The sequence below is a fragment of the Morone saxatilis genome, unplaced genomic scaffold (genome assembly GCF_004916995.1).
Source record: "Morone saxatilis isolate NCDOM2014 unplaced genomic scaffold, NCSU_SB_2.0 Contig3, whole genome shotgun sequence".
NCBI classification, from domain to species: domain Eukaryota; kingdom Metazoa; phylum Chordata; class Actinopteri; family Moronidae; genus Morone; species Morone saxatilis.
Window position 1 is genome coordinate 14,306,249 of NW_023339873.1, and position 23,560 is coordinate 14,329,808.

The following is a 23,560-nucleotide window of genomic DNA, read 5'->3' on the forward strand; positions in this document are numbered from 1 at the left end:
CACACACACTCTCTCTCTCTCTCTCTCCCTCACACACACACACACGCACACATAGTTAACACAAATTTCAGCCAGTCGATTATACAACAAGCTGATTGGCCCCAGCAGCCCCCTAATTAGATCTCCTTCCCTCCTACCCAGTGCAAAGCCTCCTTCCATTTTTTTCTCAAGTCCCAGCTAAAGGCACACTTACCAAGGTGTGAATTACATCTAACATGGAGCTGCCGTTACCCAAATTAAAAGGGTAAATACTTTTAATCTGCCAGAAAGTAACAGGTCCAGTCTAACACGCCTGTGTTAAACAAGGCAGTGTATCTGAGCAGGCCAGGGGTCTGTCCAACCATCTGGACCCTCTTACAGCTTGGCCCTCACCCAGGTCTGACTGGAGGCTATGCTATCATCAGCTGAGTGAAGCCCCACGGCCGGCAAGGTGCCAACACAAAGGCCCTAGACTGGATCTGGGACTGGAAGCCCCCACGTAGAAGACCTCCGTGGAGGAAAACAGGCTCAGGCTATCTTTATTCTATCCCTGCCTGAGACCCAGGCTGCTTTATTAGGAGATGGCAGCATGAGAAAACATGTTCACAGTGGGGGAAAGAAAAGGAACAAACTTGTTGAGTAGGAGCATAAGTAAAAACATATCGCGGCTGAGTTGCGTCTAGGAAATTCTCGCTGAAGAGATTGAAGTAATGTCTAATATTAAAAGTGTCAGCTGCAGGCTTCACCCGCGAGGCTGGATTGGGTGTCTAGAGTTATGGGTTCCTAACAATACCTCCTTGTTCAATTGGGTTGAGCTCAGAGCAAATATATGACAGGAATTGAATCACTAGTTGTCCAAGGAGTGCGCCTACATGTCTTTGGAAATATGTTTATAAAATGGTCTACGTCTGGGTCTCCATTGGTCTGGTTGGACATTGTTGTCTGGAGACTCGGCCCTACCCATGTCCTGGCAGGTTTGGTGCTGACTGTCTGTTTTCATCTTCAGGATGGATGGTTAGCAGACTTGTTTGTGTGTTAAAGCAAATTCCATGTGCTGAAAATAGCCAGTGTTGTGTGATAGAAAGCTTTGATCCATGAAGTAGAACAGAACATTGCCTTTCCACGGCTGTGTCATGTTTATTTCTCTTTTAGTTAAGTTAACCGCTGTAATTAGAGAAATATCTTCATAGGTTTTTATGACTGAGGTTTTACCTAACTTATATTAGTAGTTATTAATGGTGGGCCAGAACCAAAGGTGTGTGTGTGTGTTGTGTTTGGATGTTAAAGTGAGGCCAGGTGTAAGCTTGGCTGCACTTCCGTCTGTTTACTTGTAAGCAGGATCGAAGCTCCCGTCGAGATGAATGGAGCCTCTTGTTTTTAGGTCAGCACTTATACTTGTTCCCCACTGGGCTGCGATTCACATCTGTTCATCAAAAAGCATTGTTGCTGAGATGAAGAGCAAGGAGAGGCCATATTGTAGCCTCGCCCAGTCACAGCCCAGCAGCAGTCCTGTCTACAAGACTGTTAGCAGCATTACTGTAATGCTGTCTTAACACAAAAAATGTATGAAATGTTTGTGCAGAACACTGCAGACAGTGCAGTGCATTCAGCCTTAATGCAAATCTCCATAGAAAATCTTCTGCTGGTTTTTATGTAATCTAATACTGCTTCACAACGCTTCATCAACAGATCAACAACATCATTTGTAAAATACACCAGTGATAGTAAGGCGTGGGAATGTTACAAAAAAGGGAAAACAGCAAGTTGCTTCAGTAAAATTTGTACCATCAGTTTGTATTGGGAACTGCCACAGTAATCTGTTTACAAAATAGTAAGCTACTTAGCTGTGGAATTAGGATGAAAGTTTGAATTGCTGGCAAGTTTTAGGATAAATAGAGAAACCCTCAATCAGATGCATTGTACATCAGTGTAGAATTACTGTTTTAAAGTTTTGGTTTACAACATTTCTTGGAAAAAAAAAACAATTAAAGAAAGAACTCTTAAACCCAGTGTTACCGGAGAATAGATGTGAATTTTATCTGTTCTCCTTTGTATCTGCTTTCACAGGCTTCCCTCCCTTTATCTTTCCACCTTTGAATGTGGTCTTCACTCATACCTGGAAGTAGGTGTGGAACGGTTCATAAAATTAATGGTATCACAGGGCAGAGGGAATTTCAACATGCAAAAAAAGAAAATGTGTTTAGTGCAATATAAAAATGATAAGTTTAACTGAGTTAGTGGCACACGTTATTGCAATTCATCCTGAGGGGGGCAAGAAGGCCTGTACCAAATTTGATAGAAATCAATTCAATAGCTGTTTCATTAAAAACCACAAATGTCAACCTCATGGAGGTTCTACAGGAAAAGTCAGCGGATCACCAAACTTTTATAGCAATTTATTCAATAGTTGTTGAGATATTTCAGCGTGGAACAAAGTGGTGGAGAAACCAGTCGACAGACCGACACACCGACGTTGCCATACATATTCTCATGTTGCAGGCACGGCTGAAAAGGAATGCTAGTGTTGGCGTATAGCTCATACTGACACGGTCACTATGCATCAGAGTTATGTTGTGTTGCTCCGGCTTCTCCAGTTGACATGGCTGTTTTAGTAATTGGATTAATGGCATGGACTACCACACACAGAGTTAATGTACGGGACAAAATAGAATACTTCAGACCGGGGAACACTGAGAAAAGACTCCCCACTGCACAGACAGGAACTGGCTTTACATTTAACCTGAGCTCATAGTGCTCCCTATAGTGCAGGCTTTTAGATTCTGCTGCAGAATTCATTTCACCATACTATAGATCACAATATTTTGGCGAAAGCTTGCGGTACATATGGCAACATGCTGCAAGTATAGCCAACAGTGAGAGCACGACCCTCCAAAGAAAGCACACAGATGGCCCATGATTTAAACCTGGTGCTGTCTTAGAGAGTGCAGATGAAAGGTGCATCATTCACGTGGAGGAATAAAGTTGTTTTCAGTCTCTTAAGCAGTTGGTGATTGACAGAGTGAAACGCGGTAGAGAGGAGTTTCTTTTTGATTTCCTTCCAGCTTTCTTTGGCCTGCTGTGCCGCTCAGGGCCCCATCCCAACCCTAAAATAAACTCTTCATGCAGAAAGTCTCTCTCTCTCTTACTCTATTGCTTACCTCTCCCATCACAAGGTAACTTTTCCCTATCTTACCAAAAACAAAATATAGCATGTAGCATGTTTACCTAGTTCCGTAATGTCCCCTGTGTAGTTTGAATAGAATTAAAGCCCTACACTGTTAAGAGAGCTGTGTAAGTCATTAGGGTTGTTAAGTTAAGGGCTCAACTCAGCTGTTCACCATGACATCATCACCATCACAATGTGGGTTTTATGTGAATGAATAAATGACATACTAGTATATTCATAACAGAAGTATAAAATCCATCTTTTTTACACTTTTTTTTATATTATCATTTATCACAATTGCTTTTTAGATTTAACCCTATCTTGTGTGCAAAATGCATTTTAAGGTACTATTGAAGCAATTTATGCATTAATTGCTTTGTATTGCCAGTGTGTAAATGGATTGTAACATAACTTATAAAATGAGACCTTCCACGACTTTATCGATTGTGGACTGAAAGACTCGGGAACGTTTCGACGAAAAAATCCAAAAGGTGTAATCTTTATGCACACTCTCGATTGCTTTGCCTCTACTCTCCCACTGAGTACTAGCCAATCAGAGCTACGACTATGGCATGTCACGGTGAGTTTGCCACCCAGGAAAAAAAAAAAGAGTTCACTAACATTAACATCAAGTTTTATCTAGCGAAGCCCGTCTGCATTATTTCTCCAACCTACTTTAGGTGAAAACACAACCAGCATATGACAGGTACAGTAACTTAGCTTGGATAATACTGATATAGGTAACTTTTGATGAATTTACTGTTTATAGAAAAAGCCCGACCTCCCTCCCAGAGTCCTGGTCATAGCCACTGTGAATCAGGCACTGTATTGCCTGTAATCGGACTGGCCTCGGTTGGTCTCGAAGGGATGCGAACACAAATGCAACTGTAAGCAACAGGATACTGACTGCAGTTCACTTAATGGCCACCGGTGTCATTAATAAGGATTTTCTGAAAATTCCACATAGTACCTTTAATGCTCTTTTTCTGCAAAAACATGTGCAAAGCAGCTGGCAAAGTATCAAAGACATACACGTGTGAACGTTTTCTGACCTCCAAAACAGTACCCAAATATGTAGGTTCACCATCATCACCCTAATAGGTACAAGCCGTCTTGGTTTGCTTTTTGTTAACCTCCTCGACACAAAACAGAATACCCACACATATTGGACCAGATCTTACAGTAAGATTTGTCCTCTGCAGTCAGACAGAACCTCATGCTAAACTTCAAGAAGTTGGCTCAAAGGCAATTGCACATAAATAGCACTGTGATGTTTGCTCTTATCTACACTAGTCACATGTATATGTTTTAATAGTAGAAAGGATATTTATTGCGCATAACAAATGTTTGAACTGTACTGTATAGGGTTCATAACATGTGCACTTCATGGGATAGTATATGAGACACAGTTAAAGGTCATGAGCCAGAGTCCAGCACATGATGCACCATGACCTACTGAGTCACCAGGACAATGCTAAATGCATTAGTTTTTAGCAGTTACTGCAGTCAATATCCTGTGGAAAATGTGCAGTTTTTAATCTACAACATCCAATAGGCAGCTGCAGAGTTGAGAGTTTACTAGAGCAAGAGTAGTTAAGGGACCAGCATGTAGGATTTAGTGGCATCTTGCAGTTGCAGTTGCAGACGGTAACCTGAAGACCACTGGTGTCTGTGTTTGATGACCTGGGAATGAGAATGGGCTGGAAAGTGACTGTCTGTCTGTAGATAAAAATAGCTCATTCTAAGGTAATGAAAATACAACAAATTCCTATATTCATGTGATTATACACTAATGAAAATGTGCCTATGAATATTAGATTCCATTTCTGCCAATAGATCCTCCAAACTGTTACACACTTACCCACTGGACCTTTAAAGCGTACATCTGCCTTTATTATTCAGCACTGACACATTCAAATGACAAAGAATAAAATAGAAAGAAATGTTCTTTTCCCAAAGTTTGAAAAAGAAGAGACCCAACACCGATGAGAGCCAAGCCTCCTGAGCAGTGTCCTCTGTTTTACAAGAACATGAGGAGGATTTTAACATGCTGGCATTGCTGGTGACGTCATTGAAATTACTGCTACACAGACAGCCACAGAGCCCTTCGCAGCTTTATATGTCGTGTGTGAATTTGTGGGGGGTTGCACAATTCAGGGGCCTAACACTCCTCTGGCATCCCTGTAGAGAGTTATGACCCATTAGACAGATCCTGTAATCAATACACACCCCATCATCCCAAAACCCATCATTAACATTGATGTTGGACAGCTTGCTCCTTCTTGTCTCCCCAAACCAGGAGTCCTGCTTTCTCCGCTCCAGCTGGTGTGTCTGTTTGTAGGTTGCAATTGGGTCCTGTTTTGGCCCTTGTGCGCCACATGTTTTTCTAATTGCTACCACAGACTAAAGTATGGTGAAAATTAGGTACTACTCAGCGTCTGGACCCTAGACGTCTTCCTGTTGAATTTCTCTTTTGTTTATTTGTATGTCTTTGTTCATTATAATAAATATAATAATGAAATAATGAAGACAGTAGGAAAAAACGTGGCCTTGTAACACATTTGCTTCTCTTTTTTTCATGGTGTCATGGTGCAAAAGAAGTACACATGCTCTAGCAGATCTCTCAGCAGTAAGTATAAAAAGCAGCTTGATTGACACTTAGAGAACAACTTAGAGAGCAACATTAACAATAAGCGCCTCTCTCCTTCAGTCACACACACGCTCAGTGAGGCCACAGTGTTGTTAGGCAGCCCATAGCCAACCATATATCATAGCACCCTCCGGCTTAAAGACCATATGGAAGTTGTTGGGATGTGATCCCTCAGGAGGATGGGGTTTGTGGCTTTTTGGTGAACACCACGTCTCACAGAGTCAGCTTTACAAGTTGTGGGCACACGCCCCCAGATCCAGATATTCTCCACAGAGCGCCCCAGCATGTGGCTCATTAGAAGCTGAATGTGGGAGTTTGAGGGGTGCGGTGGAGGCACGGTAAAGCGTGGCTAAAAGTAATGTACACAGTGTCATGGGTCAGCTGTAGGTTAACAAAATCCCCCCACAAAGCTGAGGTGGGTTAGGAGAATAAAAGCTCCAACTACTGTATTGGATTGAAAAACCCACACTGTGATTGAAAAATGTGCATCTATGACAGAGGTACCTTAATCTGGTGAAATATTACCCTTGTAAGATTTACCACAAAGAGAAAATAAAGGATCAGGCAAACAGTGTCAGTGTCTCCCTCCCTTCTGGTTCTGATTAGAACAATCGAGAAGTTTGATTCTGAGCGTTTGAGTTACGGTAACAGCAGTTTCATTGTAGACAGAAAAAGTTAGTGTTTGGCAAGCTGAAATGATAGCACTTGGACTGGCAACCATGTGGAAATCACATGTTGTAAAGAGATTAACACTCCCTTGAAATGATTAACATTGAGAGGCAATTGTATTAACTGCTCAATAGACTAATTCGTACTTCTTCAGTGCATATGTGAGTCCGGATGAGAGGCACATTTTTAAGCTCGTCTCTCCCGGCTGCCTCCCACAATCTTAAACACTTGACCTATTTTATGAGATCTGTCAGGTTCTGTGGTGACTCCTTAAGAGAGGCTCCTGCTGTCAACACAGGAGGTTTACCAGACTACCTATTCAGCCAGTTACGGTTTTGTACTGTTCTGTACGTTTTTGTGCAAATTCACAGCAATTGTAGAGCATATTTGAAACTATGTCAAGGCTTTAGCCTCTTCACAAACATTCTATCCACATGCAGGCTTAATACACACATTCTACCAATGGTGTTATCATGACCTCATCTACTAGAAATGGCCACACTGCAACAGCCAGCCAGAGGTTATGGTTGCGGCTGCAACCATAATTTCTAATGCCATTTTATCTTTCATTTTCATCTCTCAACTCCCTGTCTCTCAGTTACAGGGGTCGAAAGGGCCTTTAGTCAAGCCTTTTGCCATATTCTACTAAATTCTAATCTCCGGAGCTGCTCCCAGCCTCTAAATCTCATAATGGCCCATAATGTGCTCAGTAGAGAGCCCTTTAGTCCACGAAAGATTATTGCGATTATGCTTTCATTATCAATATTATTTTCAAAATGTTCTAGTCACAGTAGTACCGATGACCTGTGTAAAGTGAGGAGATTTCTCTACATGTTTAAGTTATGTCAGATATTGGTTTCAAATTGCGCCTTGCTGAATGAAAGGACTGTAAAGATTTGATGGGTTGTGTTACTCTTGAGTCACTGAGAGGGGAAGGTGAATCTCTGGTGGGTTGTAATGGACTGGAAACAAGCTCTAAGTTGGAAATGAGAGTCTTGCAGGGGGGGGCCAAACCTAAGCTTATAACAGGTATCTGTAACCCACTAGAGAAATTATGAGCCATACTTACCTCAATAAAGACCCCAGGGTTACTTCATTATATGTACAGAATAACTGTGGGATTGCCTAAAATCCAAGCAATAACTATGACAATAACTTAGTTTTACTGTTTATATTATTAGAAAAGTGATCGTTTAACCCCTAAGTGAATACAATTTGTAGAAGATGGATAACCATACCAGTCAGGCAGTTCTTTAGAGATGTTACTCAGGAAGTAAAGACCTCCTTAAAGTTTCCCATTTAGCTTAAGTTTGGCAAGACTGGAAGTAGAAGAGATACACAGACCTCAGACTCACTTAAATATGAAGCTGAAGATATTTAAGCCATAGAGAATGCTGCCATATTTTCTTTTGTTTTATAACTGATTTGTCTGGATCAGCATGTTTGTTTGGAAGGGTCAAAGCTGCCAACAACAGTCTAATCGTCTCCTCTTTTCAGATGACTGGATCTGGACACAATCTCTCAAAACTTGGCCAGTCTGTCTTAGTCATAATTAAGGCTGAAGTGGCGATGCCAGGAATGTTTGCCATTTCTCCCTCTTTTATTTCCGATGGATTCTCATTTTATTATTACTCTCGCAAAGTAATAATTGCTGCACATATTTGTGAAATGGATGGAATGTGAGGCAATTAGTTTTAATGATGTGCAAGACAAATCTGCATGACAGCAATTACTGCGACAATGTGTTCAACAGCCCAGAGGCAGGGCCCAGAGACAACACAGACAGGCAGTGACAGTGTATGCCCCGGCCACGCAACAGGCTTCAGGTGGGGCACATGTCAGGCTCAGAGTCACTGACCTGTCCAGGCTATTGTCAGCACAGGCGACATGTTTGTCTGGTGTCAATTCTGTGCCACACAACTGAAAACAGGTCACACGTCACACAATTGAACACATATCCCACCGTAAGCCAACCGTGAACCTCCATTTATTGGGGTTTTTTCCTGCCCAGTGCTATTTCTCATTTCAGTTCAGATAGTTTATTTGAAGAATGCTGTTTCACACATTACCAAGTCCTCCCCCTACAGCATAATGTCACTGGAATCTGTGGCCCATTTCAGCCACCGCTTCGTCCCCAAACTTGAGGTTAAACAGACTCCGGACAAGGCGGTGGCACCTAGCCAGCCCGTACTTTAGTTAGATGATGTATTTAACTCCTTGCCAAAGAGAGCTCAGGCAATTCCTATTTTATCCCATGATGGAAAATTCGGATCACATACCAAGTTATACAAATCCACCACCACTTTTTTTTTTCATCAAAAAAGGGGCTACATTTTCCTCAGAGTAGTTAAAAGGAAATGCTTGAATGAATTAGTTGGTTTAAATAAAATTTGCTTCACCGTGGAGCAGAAGAGAGTGGTGATCTGATATTTAATCCTCAATTTGTTAGTTTTCCTCATCATACCACAGACTGACTGTATTTAATGTGGTGTTTTTTTATTTGCATGCGTTGTGATCTGAGAAACCTAAAATACAGAGCTCGGCTTGCCTTTTCTTTGTGGGAAAATGCCTGTGGAATGCAGATCTGTCATGTTTCTTTTTGTCACTTCAGTTTTAAACTCATGTCATCAGGAACAACATTTTTGGGGTCCAGCGTGCTTTCTCTCAAGACTAAAAGAAACATAACCTGGCCCCAGAGTGTGAGCAGTATCGCAATAACAGGAAGCGTGCAGCAGGTAGAGCCCCGTTCGCACCCAGTGGGGCCCTTTTCGACTGCCAGCACTCGTCATTGCCAAGAGCTGTGGCAGCGTTCCTGCCTGCAATCTCTCAGTGTCCACAGCATCTGTGTCAATAGCATTCCATAGCCCTGTTGACAGAGTGCCGCTGTTTGCTTTAGCCACCACAGACCAGTGGCCTGATTTACTGTTTGAGGACAATGCCATAAATCCTCAAGTGCCGTCTACTACATACATTTGTGTCACAAGATCGAGAGCTCGTTTACTTGAAATTGTGTGCCGCTGGTCTTTCAGCACTTCAAGTATCTGGAGTGTGATGGGAGGATATGGGGGTGGGCTGGTAGAGTGACACAGATTATTTTTCCATGACCATGAAATGACCTCAGCACTGTGTATTTGCAGACTATTGATAAATATTATGCACACATTCATCTTTAAGGTACAGTAAGCCCCTTCAGATTCCGTTTGTTTTTCATATAAAGGATACAGCTCTACAAGCCATTTCTTTGATGAAGTGTCAGCTATTTGCAGTTGGCCTCCAGTAACCAGTTTTTCCCATTCGCTCATTTTTTTATGACCTCTTACTTTTATTACCTTTTTAAGCTGCCTGTGTTACAGTGAAAGCGCACACTGGATTCTAGATCAGTGACCAAAGATATTTTTAGGAAATCACTCTGAAATGCCGGTGGCACTAAACTGAGCCATGAACCTAGACTATAGAGTTTACCTCAGCAAGAAATTGGATAAGGATTTAATGTAAATGACCATATACATTTAGACTAAACAGGGCAGTTAAAGACTCAAGAGAAATTGAACATGACAGCCCCGGGCTCTCTGCTGAATGAAAAGAACGAAAAAAGGGTTAAGAAGTGAAACTAATGGCCCCTTGATTGAATCAATTTAAAGTGAGCCCTTGTGTAGAGATCAGGGAAAGCCATTTCTGCTACTGCTCCTTCATACAAGGGGGGCACATACTCTAACATGACCTGCTGAAAACATGATCTCCATCTGTGCTCTCTCTTCAGCTGACTGCCAGCCCCCCTGTCAGAACCGTGGCTCCTGCAGCCGGCCACATACCTGTGTGTGTCGCTCAGGCTTCCAGGGGCCCCGCTGTGAGGAGGTGGCTCCAGAGCAAGTGTACATCCGTGATGGAGGCGGCCTGAGGCGCGTACAACCCGGGACCAACCCTTTCCAGAGAGACCAACCACGGAGAAGGCCCTCAGAAAGGCAGGCCATCGATACCGCCAAGGTCCAGCCCCCACGACCTGCGACCACCAGACAGCCTGTACACACTGTGTAAGTGATGCAGCTGTGCTTCCTCACCTCTTCTTATTATAGCCCGAAAGAGCCTCAGCTTTCCCAAATAAGGAAATAACATTTTAAGAGAAGTCTTCCAACAATTCTAAATTAGGATTGACATACTTGTAGGACTAGTTGGTTAACTACTATAGCTGGCAAGCTAATGGCTATCACACTAGCAAGCCTCTGGCATTTATTCTCACGATTGTACATTATTTCATCAAATAAAGATAAAAAAAGCTTAGTTATTAGTTAGTACCATCAACACCTGTTTCATAACTGTTTGAAAACCATTTCTGTTTTGTGGCAGTTCGCAGTTATACTGAGGGGGGTTAAATAAAAGTAGCTGGAGCAACACAGATAGTAAGCTATAATAGCTTCCACTATGTTAGGCTCTCAGTCTCTACATTCTTCCAGCTCTTCTCTCAAATGTCAGTACTGTCAAGATGGTTTGCCATTGTCAACAATGGTGAAAATGTGTAACGCTGTCCTCAAAAACTTGGTGGTGTATCATATATGCAGGTGATGCAGTTACACAGGGGCCCGCAGCAGTCGAGAGCCCGTATTGGACCACTCGTATCTGCACTGCTGCTACGATTAATTTACATGTTGTCGTGGCACGTATTTATAGTAGTCACTGAGCTCACTGACTTACTCCATGGTGTCTCCATCTCACATTTGATGTCATTGACATTCATTAACAATACAATAACATGAAACACATATGAACACTTAATTGACTCAAATATCTACAGTATGTGCATTCATGTTGTATAATAATCAATATACACACTTGTGTTTTATGTATTTTACAGTGCCTTTGTGCAGACATGAAACATTTTGTCAGTAATGTCAATGTGTTGCGCCGTCACTGATCATCATTTGTCCTGTGTGTCATTGTGCCTGATCGCTAATAGGATCATGTTTTCAACTGTGTGAAGGTGCGCTGTCATTGGTTAAGACACCAATTTGGTCAAGAAGTGTAGTCTATCACTTTCTTAGCCTTGCTATTATGACTCATCTCTATAGCATGGCTGTCTGTTTTCATTTAAATTTGGTGTCAACTGTGCAGTGCATTTCGCTGTTACTTGCCGTTTTAAACTTGCATGGTTTCACTTTTTTAATTCGCTACTGACATTACATCATGTTACGTCTGATTGTGATGGGACGGCCCGCTTTAATCATCTTGCATTGGGGCCTGGCGCTGACTCGTTACGCCGCTGGGCAGTCAGTAAACTTAACAAAATGACTCCAGAATGCTCCGACGCTCGCTGCTCTGGTCCCGACAGTCAGTGAAGTCTGCTAGACCTCATTTGAACCAGCAGGCCTCTATTGCCGTCCACTGCGATTGACTCCTGGGCTGATAGCACTATCAGGAGCAGAAAATATATATTCCGATCGATGTATATCCCGATGTCACTGCTGCAGACAGAGCGACCATAGCCAGAGATTTTGGTATGTGATATACTATAGAGCCTTAGTGAGTCTTGAAACTTTTTTTATTTTATCTGAATGTATTTTACACTGTTATATACTATAGTATATCATAGCACAGTGAGTCTTGAAACTTTTTTTTTAATTTGGTGAACGTAATATACACTGTTAATAATATACAGTATTTTGTGGTTTTGTACTGAGACGTATTTTTTGAGCGACCATTACTGTCATACAGGAAGACTCACAGAAAACAAATTGATACACTACTCTAGTAGAAATTATTATTACGCTGTTGAACAAACAGTAGTTCATTACACTCCTGTTCAACGCTGGTTGTGTTTATCGTGGCAATAAATCAAACCAGATGAATGGGTTCATATGTTAAATCTTTAATACACTCTAAGTAAAACAAATACAGAGTAAAGCAAGTCAGCATTTGCTGCCATTTGCTGCCATGCCTGAAAAAGTATTAGAGTAAATCTGCAAAATGTAGGAAAATATAACATGATTTACCAGACATAAGTATTAACCCTATTTGCAATGAAAATAGAGTAGGAAGATTATATTTTCTTTAGGCTTTGACTGTTTCACTTTGTTTTTTTGATTTATCGGAATAACTGTGACTATAATGTATCCAACTAATAATTGCTCAGACGAAGGCCTCTGTCAGTGCATTCAGCAAATTCCCCAACGACTGCTAATCAGACAGGCCTAATAGTTTCTTGGCTTGAACATCTGACTGTTTTTGTTCCAATCTTGTTGGAAATGATTTTTTGGCTTGATTAATCACTTTACCATGACTAGAACCATATACTTGATCAAGGATGTTGAAAAGGGAGTAATTGTTTCCGGGAATATTTTGATGGATCGTTATTGCTTACAGGTTCAGACTTATCTTGTCAAATTGTGCTCCATTCTGGACTCAGGCCCAGTGCTTTTCTAATCCTCTCACAGTCGGATAAAGTGCCATAATTTGTTTGGGCACTGAGGTCATCATTCACTTTTTAGCCAGTTTGTCATCTGGGTAATTTCTCTCCACCAAACCACTTAAACATTCTCAATTACATCTGACATTTATGGTGCCCCTCGTGCTAATTGTGAAAGTCTTGTGTCATTTTATGCTTTTGCTGGTGTTATGGAATTACGCTGGCTGAGCCATCCGCATGTTTGTGGTAGCTCAATGAAACTCTACTAAATGTTTTGGCAGATGGTTCATAAAAGAGTTTTAATATATCCTCCTTCCCATAACGATTATCTCGGAGTCATAGTAAATCTTCTAATCAATACAAGACCTCTGAAGACTGCACAGTTGCTATGCATATGTTTTCTTTGTTCTTGACTCACAGGACATTTTTGTGCCCTGAGTCACGGATCTGGGATAAATAGAAAGAGACAAGGCTGCAGGTTCAACATCGTAAGAAGCAGACAGTGTTCCTGAGTCATAAATGACCCTACTATGACTGTGCCCACTTTTCACATTTCTGCTGAAGCTGACTAACAGTTTGTAAGAGGTGCTATTAAGTTCAAGATGAGCAGTTTCCCCATGCTGCTGGCTCCAAGCATGCAGCTTGGACTAATCAAATTATTATTTGTTGTAACCAACAGAATTTTCTGAAATTTGTAGGACAAAATAAAAGCTCCTGCCAAAAGTGCAAAATGTCTTTTAAACATTAGTTAAAGAATTATTTGAATTCTTGACTCTCTCATTTGTTCTTCCAGGAAGCTATTTGAGTGCTTGTGTAATTCACATTTAAAGCTCAGCCCCCATGAACTGTTTCAAATGTTCTGCATTCTCTCGGCCCAGAATGATCTTTTAGGGGTGGAACAGTGTTCCCCCTGGAGAAGTGGTAGATGCAAGTCTTGGTTTCATATATCAGGCTGAGGTTCCACTGTTTGCAAAGCCAGGAAAGCACGAGCAATGTGAGGTCACAGAGAGTGAGTCAGATAGAGAGACAACACCACTGCCAAGGCTCAATTAAGGAGTAAGAAGAGGAGCAGGGGAGGACAGAAACTCGGGCTCAGATATCTGTTGGTCTTGTCCCCACTGTTGTACTAAGGGAGTAAAGGCCACCCTGTACATGCAGTATAGCCAGCCAGTCTCCTTTCATTTCCCCCTACTAGTGAAGGTGTGAGGTACAATATATGTCTTTTTTGGAGCTGACTTGGCTTGTTATGTCAGCAGCACCCTGTTACTGACCCAGCCTGTCAAGTGGCGCCAAGAAAAAGAAATAGTGTACAGAAGGAATGAGACAGACAAGGAGGGAGAGAACAAAAACAATGATAATAGGAGAAAACATCAATTAGAGAGAGAGAGAATGTAATCCATTCAGTTGACAAAGGTAAAGGGACTTTTAAGATTAAATTTCAGGATATAGTCAAAATTCAGTTGAACCTCTCCTTTCCAGACCTGCCACTTGGACGTTACCTCTTACTGTCCTGAAAGCCCACTGTGTGCACATGTCAGCAGGTGGCAGACAGGGAAAGTGTAGTGTCTGCGGTCGTTTTTAAGAGGTTTGTCAACAACTCACTCAAGGTGATGCTTAACAAAATTTTCAGTAGACCAGCACCTCAAACCCGTGCAGCTTTTTTTGATTAGGAATTGAGCAACCAGGGAGATGTTGTGGTCTGGTTACTCTGTTGAAGGGTGAAGTGTTTTTATTAAACTTTTCACTCCATAACCAAATAAAGATGATTTCAACATTTTCTTGTTGTCTCCATGGCTACCAGCAAAAGAATTTATAACAATGGATTGAAGTAGCTCTCTTCTCTCTGGCATGGCATTGTTAGTGGGTGTTTTTGAACATGTGTCATTGCAGAAATTATTGAGTTGAGCAACATTCTCATACATCCCATCATTATAGACCCCTGTGGTCTTGTAGTAGTAGTCATATTTATAGTACAGTTCATACAGTTTGTCATTTACCCACAGGCTAACCAAAAGAAGTAAGAAAGTCTTACCAAAATGTGGAAACAACTCTTCTGTTGTCGGAGGGCTGAAACATCCTCATCTAAATAAAACAGAAATGCATATAGAGCCCGACTGCGCAACACTTTTTTCTTGCTCTCAATTAATGGGACTGATACGTTAGCAGCCAATAAAGGGAAATTAATGTGAATTATCCAGATAATTAAATTCCAGCCCACAAACATAACAATAATAATTTATTTTGAACAATTCTGATGTCAGTTGGATTTGTTTAGAGCTATGGATTATTAAATCCTCTATGCTCACTACATGTTATGTTACGTAATCTGACAAAATAATGCATATTGGGCATCCCCACTCTACATCCAGTGATCAGCACCTCACTACAACCCTTGCTGTGTATTACTTTTCTATAGTATGTGTTCTGTCCTAACACATTTTTAGAATGATTTGTCCCTATTGGCCACATCCATGGTGACAAATCTGTCCATCCAGAAAAAGTTGAATAGTTGATATAATAGAATTTCTCTCTGTCAAAATCTAAAGATGACTGACTTGCTGTCAGTCCTGTATGGGCACAGCTGCAATCTGACATGTTATTTTAACGAATAAACATTCTCAGGAAAAGTCCTACTGAGTGAATCCAGCACATTTATGCGTGACAGACTAGAATAAAAGTCATGTTGGGATGGACAAAACATATGAGGAGCCTTCTGTTTAATGGGATTCTGGGACATGGGAATACAACTCCATACCCCACTCTTTCTTCTTGTATTCCTGTCTTCAGTGTTCCACCTCTCCTCTGACCATTTCAACTGTGTCCCAAATGTCCCAGCTGCCTGTTCTGTGGGATTAAAACTGTAATGTTGAAAATAGGTACACCCTATATGCAGCTGGCAAAAAAATAAGTTTCCTCCTCCTGTCCTGTGCTGTCTTTGCTGTGGAGCAAATGCGTTTCACTGTAAACCAGTATTTCCTGTGAGCGCTGTGCTCAGCAGTAGTGAAAGGCTTGTTCCTGTCAGCACAAGATCCTGTAGATCACAGGCAGTCTGTCAGCTCCCAGTATGAAGGTCAGGGCCAGTGGTGAACACTCCTGGCTAAGCTGGAACTCTGATAACGCACAGAGGACGTATTCAGCACCTCCTATGAGTCCTTCATATCAACTCCATACCCCCACCTTCTCTGACATCAGTCCTCTGCAGGAAACAGAGCAGGGCAGAGCAGGATGTGTGTGCTGTATGCAGGTCATCCCTCCAAAGGTCATCTCTTTCTGGTCTCTGTTACATAATCAGACTAAGGACAGCTGGTACCTGGATAACAGAGCACAACAGTTCAAGTTGTTTGGGTTATTCTAATAGAACTTAAAGATACAGTAAAATTGATAATTAGATCTTATACTTAATTCTATTATTGAGAGAAGGAATTAACTAGTTTTGTGGTGGAGTTATTTTTAGTTATGTTAAAGCGAAATTGTGTCAATCCTCGCCGCTTCACCAATTCTTTGACATAATAAAACTGCATCAGTCACAGAAACCACTCTAAACTGCCCCTCATTGTGATGTTAGAACTGCAAATGGTAATCATATTCAGTTTCTACCTTTTCTGAAACCAGCAGCAAAAAAAAAAAAAAAACCCAAAACACCCTCATTCATTTCAATGAGGTCACTGCAGGGCTGCCAAATCTGACCAAAAAACACAAGGTCATCCCAGCAGAAAACTTGAACCTGGCTCAACATTTGCAGATGTTATCCGGCAATGCAGTGTGTTGGCTAATCAAAAATGTTCAAGCAGACAGATTACTTTGTAATGGGAATGTATTTCTACTGTTTATCTGGTGACCAGTGCAATTTGATATAATGTTTAATGATATAATAAAATGTTATATACAATAAAGTATGATAGTGCCACATGTTGACATACATAAAAATGATTTCAATTAGTTCCACGCAGTGTGATAAACAGAATTTAGATTGGGTTTAGTTACTGAACCGGAAGAGAGAGCATTGGATCAGTTTTATCACCATTGGAGAAATGTTTCAGATTTAATATCAATGCATCAATGTCTTGGCCCATTACTTACAGTAATTGCTCTGTACAATATTGCAAACTGCAATTTGCTTCAGGGGTGATTACAAATTTGGTCACACCCAGTCCCATATACTGATAAAAAAAAATAATAAAAAACACCCAGTAATATGGAGCAGAACGACCCTTAAGAGGCAATGCATACAGCTTTCTCCGCATTAGCTGTTATGCTTATATCAGCCCCACCGTTTGCCCGGTGACTAATAGGGCTAGCGGTTATGTGGCTTGTTGACTCAAGGCTTTGCACATAGCCACACAGCCGTTTCTCAGAGGAAACTGTGGTTATAGTGGGAGTTCTCCATGTTAATCATGGATCACTGGTTGCTTTCACTCCCACTCCAGACAAACCACACCACCAGCGCTGACGGGAGCCACTGTCAGAATCCTCTGGGTGACCTCAGCACCTGTATAGAAATATTATTTTACTATCAACACCAATGTTCTGGGTAGTGATGATCACTGAAGAATCTGCGGTATCAAGTGTAACAGAAATGCAGAGCTTGAATAAAACATGATCATAAACGTTGAAAGGGAGTGGAAATTCACTCAACAAGTTTTTCATTACTTGGTTGAGAGGATAATAAATTAAAAGAGTAGCCCAAATCCCAGAGTAGCTTTCCATCTCATAATACTCTTGATGTCTTTGACTTTGATCAGATGTGTTTGTTCTTAAGACTAAAATATACATCCAAACATGCAGCCTGGGAAACTTTTCCTACTGTACCACCTGGCAGTCTGCTTTGCTACTCAAAGAGGACGTGTCCAGAATCATCCCCTTGTCTCCCTTTTCGGCTGCTGCCAAAACAGAGGAAGCCTGCAGACGGGGACTAACATATAGTAGAGGAGTAAAGTGCAGCATAATTCCCACAGGTTACATGTGCTGTTCGCTCCTGAATAGGGCTCTATCTTGCTTCTAAACCAGGCATATGACAGTGTGTCTAGAGCTGTGATTTGTATCCCTGCGTGGGTGGACTGGAAATGAACTTGAACGGGGTCAGGTTAACTGGCTTTCTGCTTGTGGATTGCCGGCATGTTTGTTTCGCATGTCGGTTCTACAAACTTTACCTTTGCCCTGACCCTGGTCCCTGGTGAGCATTTTCTCTTTTCTCATGATATGAATGTGATAGGGGTTTCCGGAGCATGGCTGGACATCCTCTGCCATGCTTTGTGGTGTTGGGGAGCTCTGCTACTGTGGGTTTAACATCAACAGACTCAGTGCAGACTCAGCTATGGAGGCCACCCTGTCCTCAGGTGAACTCTCTACATGCTACAAAAAGCAAGGAACTGAATGTTAAATTTTACATAACATATAATGTAGAAAATGAACCAAGATTGATTGAGCATATGTTGTTTGATATGTGTGTCTAAATGTACTGATTTTTGAATGTAAGCAGGCTTAACACACAACGATATTAACCGAGCCAGGGCAGGAAGAGTTGGTGTGTTTCTTTCTACAAACACAGAGCCAAACGAGTCCCATGAGTGTTTGGCTTCCTGCTAGGCCAGAGGGAACAAAGGACCATAGAGAACTCAGCACTCAGCGTGGGACAGATATGTCTTTCTCTTTCTCTCCATCCCAACTCTCCAAAGCCCCATCCCAAAAACACGCTCTCTGAGCCGCGGTGCCAGCAGGCTCGGCATCCGCAGCCAAATCCTTCTCATCAAGTAGGCCTGTGCAGATGCAGCTGTTGGAGGGACAAATACTGTACGGCCGTTATAGGAAGAAGAGCGCCTATCCCACAATGCAATCCAGCCTCCAGCTCCGGAGGCAGATGGAGACAGTATCAATCAGGCTCATCTCCCAGATATGGGGCATGGTGTTGAAAGCATGAATTAGCAGTATGGCTTTGCATGGAACCACTTAATCCAGTCAGATGTCAGGATGTAGGGTTCCTGTGGGGCCGAGCGGTGGAGAAGACCACCAAACATACACAACCAACATGCTTGCAAGTCCCACAGACATGAATGTCTTCTTTCATATCCAGACGTTAAAACTCAGCTTTGTGTTGGCTTTCTTCATGTCTACATTTTTTCCTCGTGTTCTTTGCGAACCTCTGGTAAAGTTTTTATTGCTCTCTCAACCCATGTTACAGGCTTCAAAAATTCCCTCAATCACCTCTCTCATTGGAAACCCTCTTTGGCTTACTGTCAGAGCAGTCTGACATATGACACTGACCATCGTAGGCATAGTCTCAGTCAGCACTTTGTAATGGCTCTTCCTGCTGACCTGTCTTGTGGCATTTTACTAAGTGAATGATCAGAGCAACTACAATAAACTAGAGAGTATTGAATAGCCTCTCAGCTCTCCATGTCTCCAGGCATTTTGGATTCTGGCCCCTGAACCACAGCAACCACACTGCTTTGCTTCCATCCAGAATCAAGCCTTTCGGGATTTCTCAGAGCTTGAAAACCCCACTTTAAGAATGTTGAGGTGAAAACAGACAGATTGGCAATGCTACTGCCCCCCTGGAGATAAAAAAGGAACTGTTTATTTCACAGCTTTTGGCCTGTGATTGAGTAGACGGCAATAGTCATAAGTTTTGATCATGTAGTGTCTGAAAACCTCAATGAGGTTAAATTTACAGAAAATCTATTTTCATGCAGGCGGTGGGGGAAGTCATACGTATAAAATTAAGTGGAACTTCATCTCCTCATTTGTCTGTGTAGCACTTTGGCTGATCCATATAATAGTCTTTGCTAAATAAATTTCTCAAGAACCTTCGCTGCTTTCAATTCTGCACTAAGTCCAGTTATTGCTCTAATATAAGCCACATCCCCTGGGGCGAGAAAAAAAAAGTTCTTTCTGAATCAATCCAACCCCACTGTAATTTATTTCACCCAGGCTCTGGCTGCTACTAGCAGGATTCCTGGAAGGCCGTCCAGACAGAGAGAACATGATTTAATCCAGCCTCTGTGGCTAGTGCGATAAGCCCTCAGACACACCCAGATTTTCACAAGGGGAAATATTCTGCCAGGACCCACAATTATCCAAGTCATAATGACGAGAGATGTTATCAAAGAGAGACTGGGCCTTAATTGCTCACTGATGTTTGGCTTTATGTGGCCATATATATGAGAAGTCCTTGTTTCAGGAGAAAGGAGCTTATCGTTAAAGTGCTGCACATGTTTCGGTGACTAGGTGTTTTCCTGTTTTTTCTAGTTTAGAGTATGAGACACATCGGACTACTGGCACAGCTGGTAATGTTAAATTACATTAACATACATACATGGAGCACTCAGTCAGAATTTTATCATTTTATATTTTTTTCATGTATTCTGAGTATTCACTGAACACAAAGAGATGACATTATTCATTCATCATTCATTCATTATTCATGTATCCAATAATAAAATCTGTTGTTTGTTTGCCCAGACATACTTTTTTAATTTGACACATTCATTGCTACTTTTGTACAGCTGATTGGTAGCCCAAAGTTTTTTTGTTTTGTTTTGTTTTTGTTTTCAGTGACAGGGGGCAACATGTGTATGTAAGCTCTTTAACATCCATAACATTTTGGGAAATACGCTTATTTTCTTTCTTGTGGAAAGTTAGATAAGAACATTGATACTACTCTCAGGTCAGTATGGTAATTTAGTTAGCTTAGCTTAGCATAAAGACTGGAAAAAGAGGGAAACAGCTAGTCTACCAGTAGCCTATACCTAATAGCTCGCTCTTTCCCGTGTTTCCAGTCTTTTTTCAAAACTAAGCTATCTGGCCGCTTGCTGTAGCTTTCATATTTACTTTGCAGACATAAAAGTGATATCAATCTGAAATGTCAAACCATTCCTTCACAACATCAAGTGTTTTTCAGTGAGTTTGAACACTATAATGCAAAGTTGACGTGCAAGCTTCATGATTAACTTGCAAAACAAGCTGTGAGAAAAGCCAGTGGAGGTTAAAACATTTACTACCAGAGATTAAACATTCAGAAAAAGCTGTAATTTAGGGTAAGACTTTAATATGACAGAGGCTGGTGTCGAGTTATTTTTGAATTTCCAATGAACACAAACTTCACCACCATGCCATTGCATGACCATGTTGCTATGAGGAACACACAACAACAGTATAATGAAAATGCTCTTGGGGTTGGATATTATATTTATTGGTGCATGCTAAGGTTTAAACCTCAGGATTTTATTGAAAGAAACACACTGGGACCTCAACGAATGATGAATGGATGAGGGCATTCTGCCTGAGGAATGATATGTGTGACCACAGTTGGGTTTGACCACTGGTGGTACAGATGGTTTGGTGCACTGACTGGGTGGGTAAGAAAGGACTAATTCTTTCTCAGCCCGCAGAGACTTCTTTCACCTCCTAGAATACACCAAGACTGTTAAGACAGACCAAATTCTGAATTAAACTTTTCCCCTCTTTGCCTGTGGGTCCTGAAATCTAAATCAAACATGTGAAAACAAGCCCATCTTCTCAAAGTACAAACAAAATAGACTTTAAATATCCAATTAGTAATTCATTTATTATCAAATATCAGATATAAAAACTGACGCTTTTTAAAATCACATTCTGTGGCAAACAAGTCATACTTGGAGCAGGAATCCAAGTCAACCTATGATCAGTATCTTTACTGCTAATCTGGAATGTTTTCTCTTTTCATAGTTACATCGTAGTTAATGTCTTGGACGTCACAGAGATTCATAACACTGTTGGGCTTTGAATAGCAAAACATGAACAAGAGTCAAGTGTGTGTGTCTTTGCTAATGTTCTTGAATAACACCTCCTGGGACTAGTTTCAACAGTCTGCACTCTCCTTCCTTGTCTGCAAGCTTTAGTCTGTGAAATGTGGAGCACCATCTGTTGTTGAGCTTTTTGCTGAAAAACGTCTCTCTCTCTCGACATTCTCAAATTTAAAATCAAGAGGAGAAAGATACATTATCTCTATCCATTTGGAGGTATTTTCCAGTTTAACAGTACCTCCTCTGGAAAGCATGACTGCAAACAATATCTTGTTGCTTTGCCACTTGGTAGGGAACACTTTGCTTTGGAATAGGGCCAGTATGCTTTGTTGCATCCAAAAACTGTTTGTACCCCTCACACAGTGCTCCTTATAGCTCACAGTCCTCCTTGTTTGACTGCAAAAGTGCATTTCCTAAATACACTCATAAATCTTCTCATCTTTTGTTGCCAACAGTGTTTGCAGTGGTTGAGCAGTACAACGTTTTCATTGTTTCAGCTGCTGTTTGCACAATTTTTTTTATTCCTGCTGTTCCCTCCAGTTAGACTGATGGTCTGCATATCCGAGCGTCAAGCTTTGAAATGAACAATAGTCTTTAACGCTTTCTCTGAATGAGATGAATGTGTGTAGACTTTGATTTACACTTTGTCTTTGATGACCGTCATTTACTTTCCCATTTACCAAGTAGCCTTCAAATTGCCCTAATTATGTGCAGTTCTTATGTAATAAGGGTTTTTTGGCTGACGCTCCGTGTTGGAAAGAGGTAAATGGACCCATTAAACATTTTGTTTAAATAAAAAGAATAATGACTCAATTTTCCTCAGCAGGATAGAACGACTCTTGTGTTGATTGGTCGTAAACCTGAATGTTCCAGAGGTTTGCCACTCGTCACTCTGGAGGTCATGTCCAGTCCAACATAAAGAGAACTGTGATGGGACAAAGTGACAAGGCTGGGAGCTATCGGGTTATGCGGTGTGACCCAGACTGGGATGCTCATGCCAGACACTCCTGCCTGCTGTCAGACTGTCTTGTTTAGACAGTCCGTTCGAAGCCAAATGGCTCCATGCAACAACCAGACAAGCGCTTTATATCAGTCTATTTTCTGCATTAGCTGCCATAAGCCAACAATCCAAGCCATTAGATGTGGGTTCGGACTTTGGTATTCTCAAACAAATCAAAATGAAAAATGAGCTTTGCCAAGGTAGACTTGTGCTGAGCTTCAAGTGCTGAGAAGGCCGGTAAAAAAACATTTAATATCACAATCCTTTAACTCTTTCCAATCTTCTTGCCACCCAAAGCCCAGAAAAACTAGGTCTGCAATGCATTAGCTGTAACTGACAAATATGCTTTATTTCATATGGAGATTTATAAAGAGAGTAGAAAATGAAAGCACCTCAGAGCCTGAATGAATCAGCAGTGGCCCATACGTTACTGTTCAGTGCTTCACATAAACACTGTTCTGGCCTCATCATGCAGAGTGGGCTATGAAGATGGTTTAAGATGTAAACAACAGGCGTATTCCTGCGGATCTGGGTCACTGCATGTATGTACGTGAATGTTTGGGGTGAACAGGATCATGAGATAAATACAGAATTTCCTCGTCTAACTGAGAAGCTCCTGTTTCCCAGTGGGCAACTTAAAGAAACAACACAGTCACCACTGGGATGATGGCAAGTGGTGTTTTCCAAGCCCCCGCTACAGGAAGGTTTCTGGCAATTAAACAAAGCCATCTAACTGAGTTTCTCCACGTAACCCTCCCCTCACCCACATGAAAACTTCAAAGTACACCTAGCATTGTGTTTGGCAGTGTAATTCAACGGGTTCTATTAACAACATGGTTTATGTACAGCATCAGCAGAAGCTCAGAGATCAGAGAGTTTTTTGACTGTCCTCCAGTTCTTGGTCCTGGCTTGTGTTTTC

At 41.5% G+C, this 23,560-nt stretch overlaps 1 protein-coding gene across 1 annotated transcript in view; it reads left to right on the forward strand.

Moving 5' to 3' along the window:
* Positions 1-23,560, forward strand: part of LOC118337023 (latent-transforming growth factor beta-binding protein 2-like) — an 80,820-nt gene that overhangs the window by 4,791 nt on the left and 52,469 nt on the right. Inside the window, exon 3 of the mRNA XM_035673831.1 lies at positions 10,225-10,495. Within this exon, the coding sequence (XP_035529724.1) occupies positions 10,225-10,495 (271 nt within the window). The remainder of the gene's footprint in view (positions 1-10,224; positions 10,496-23,560) is intronic.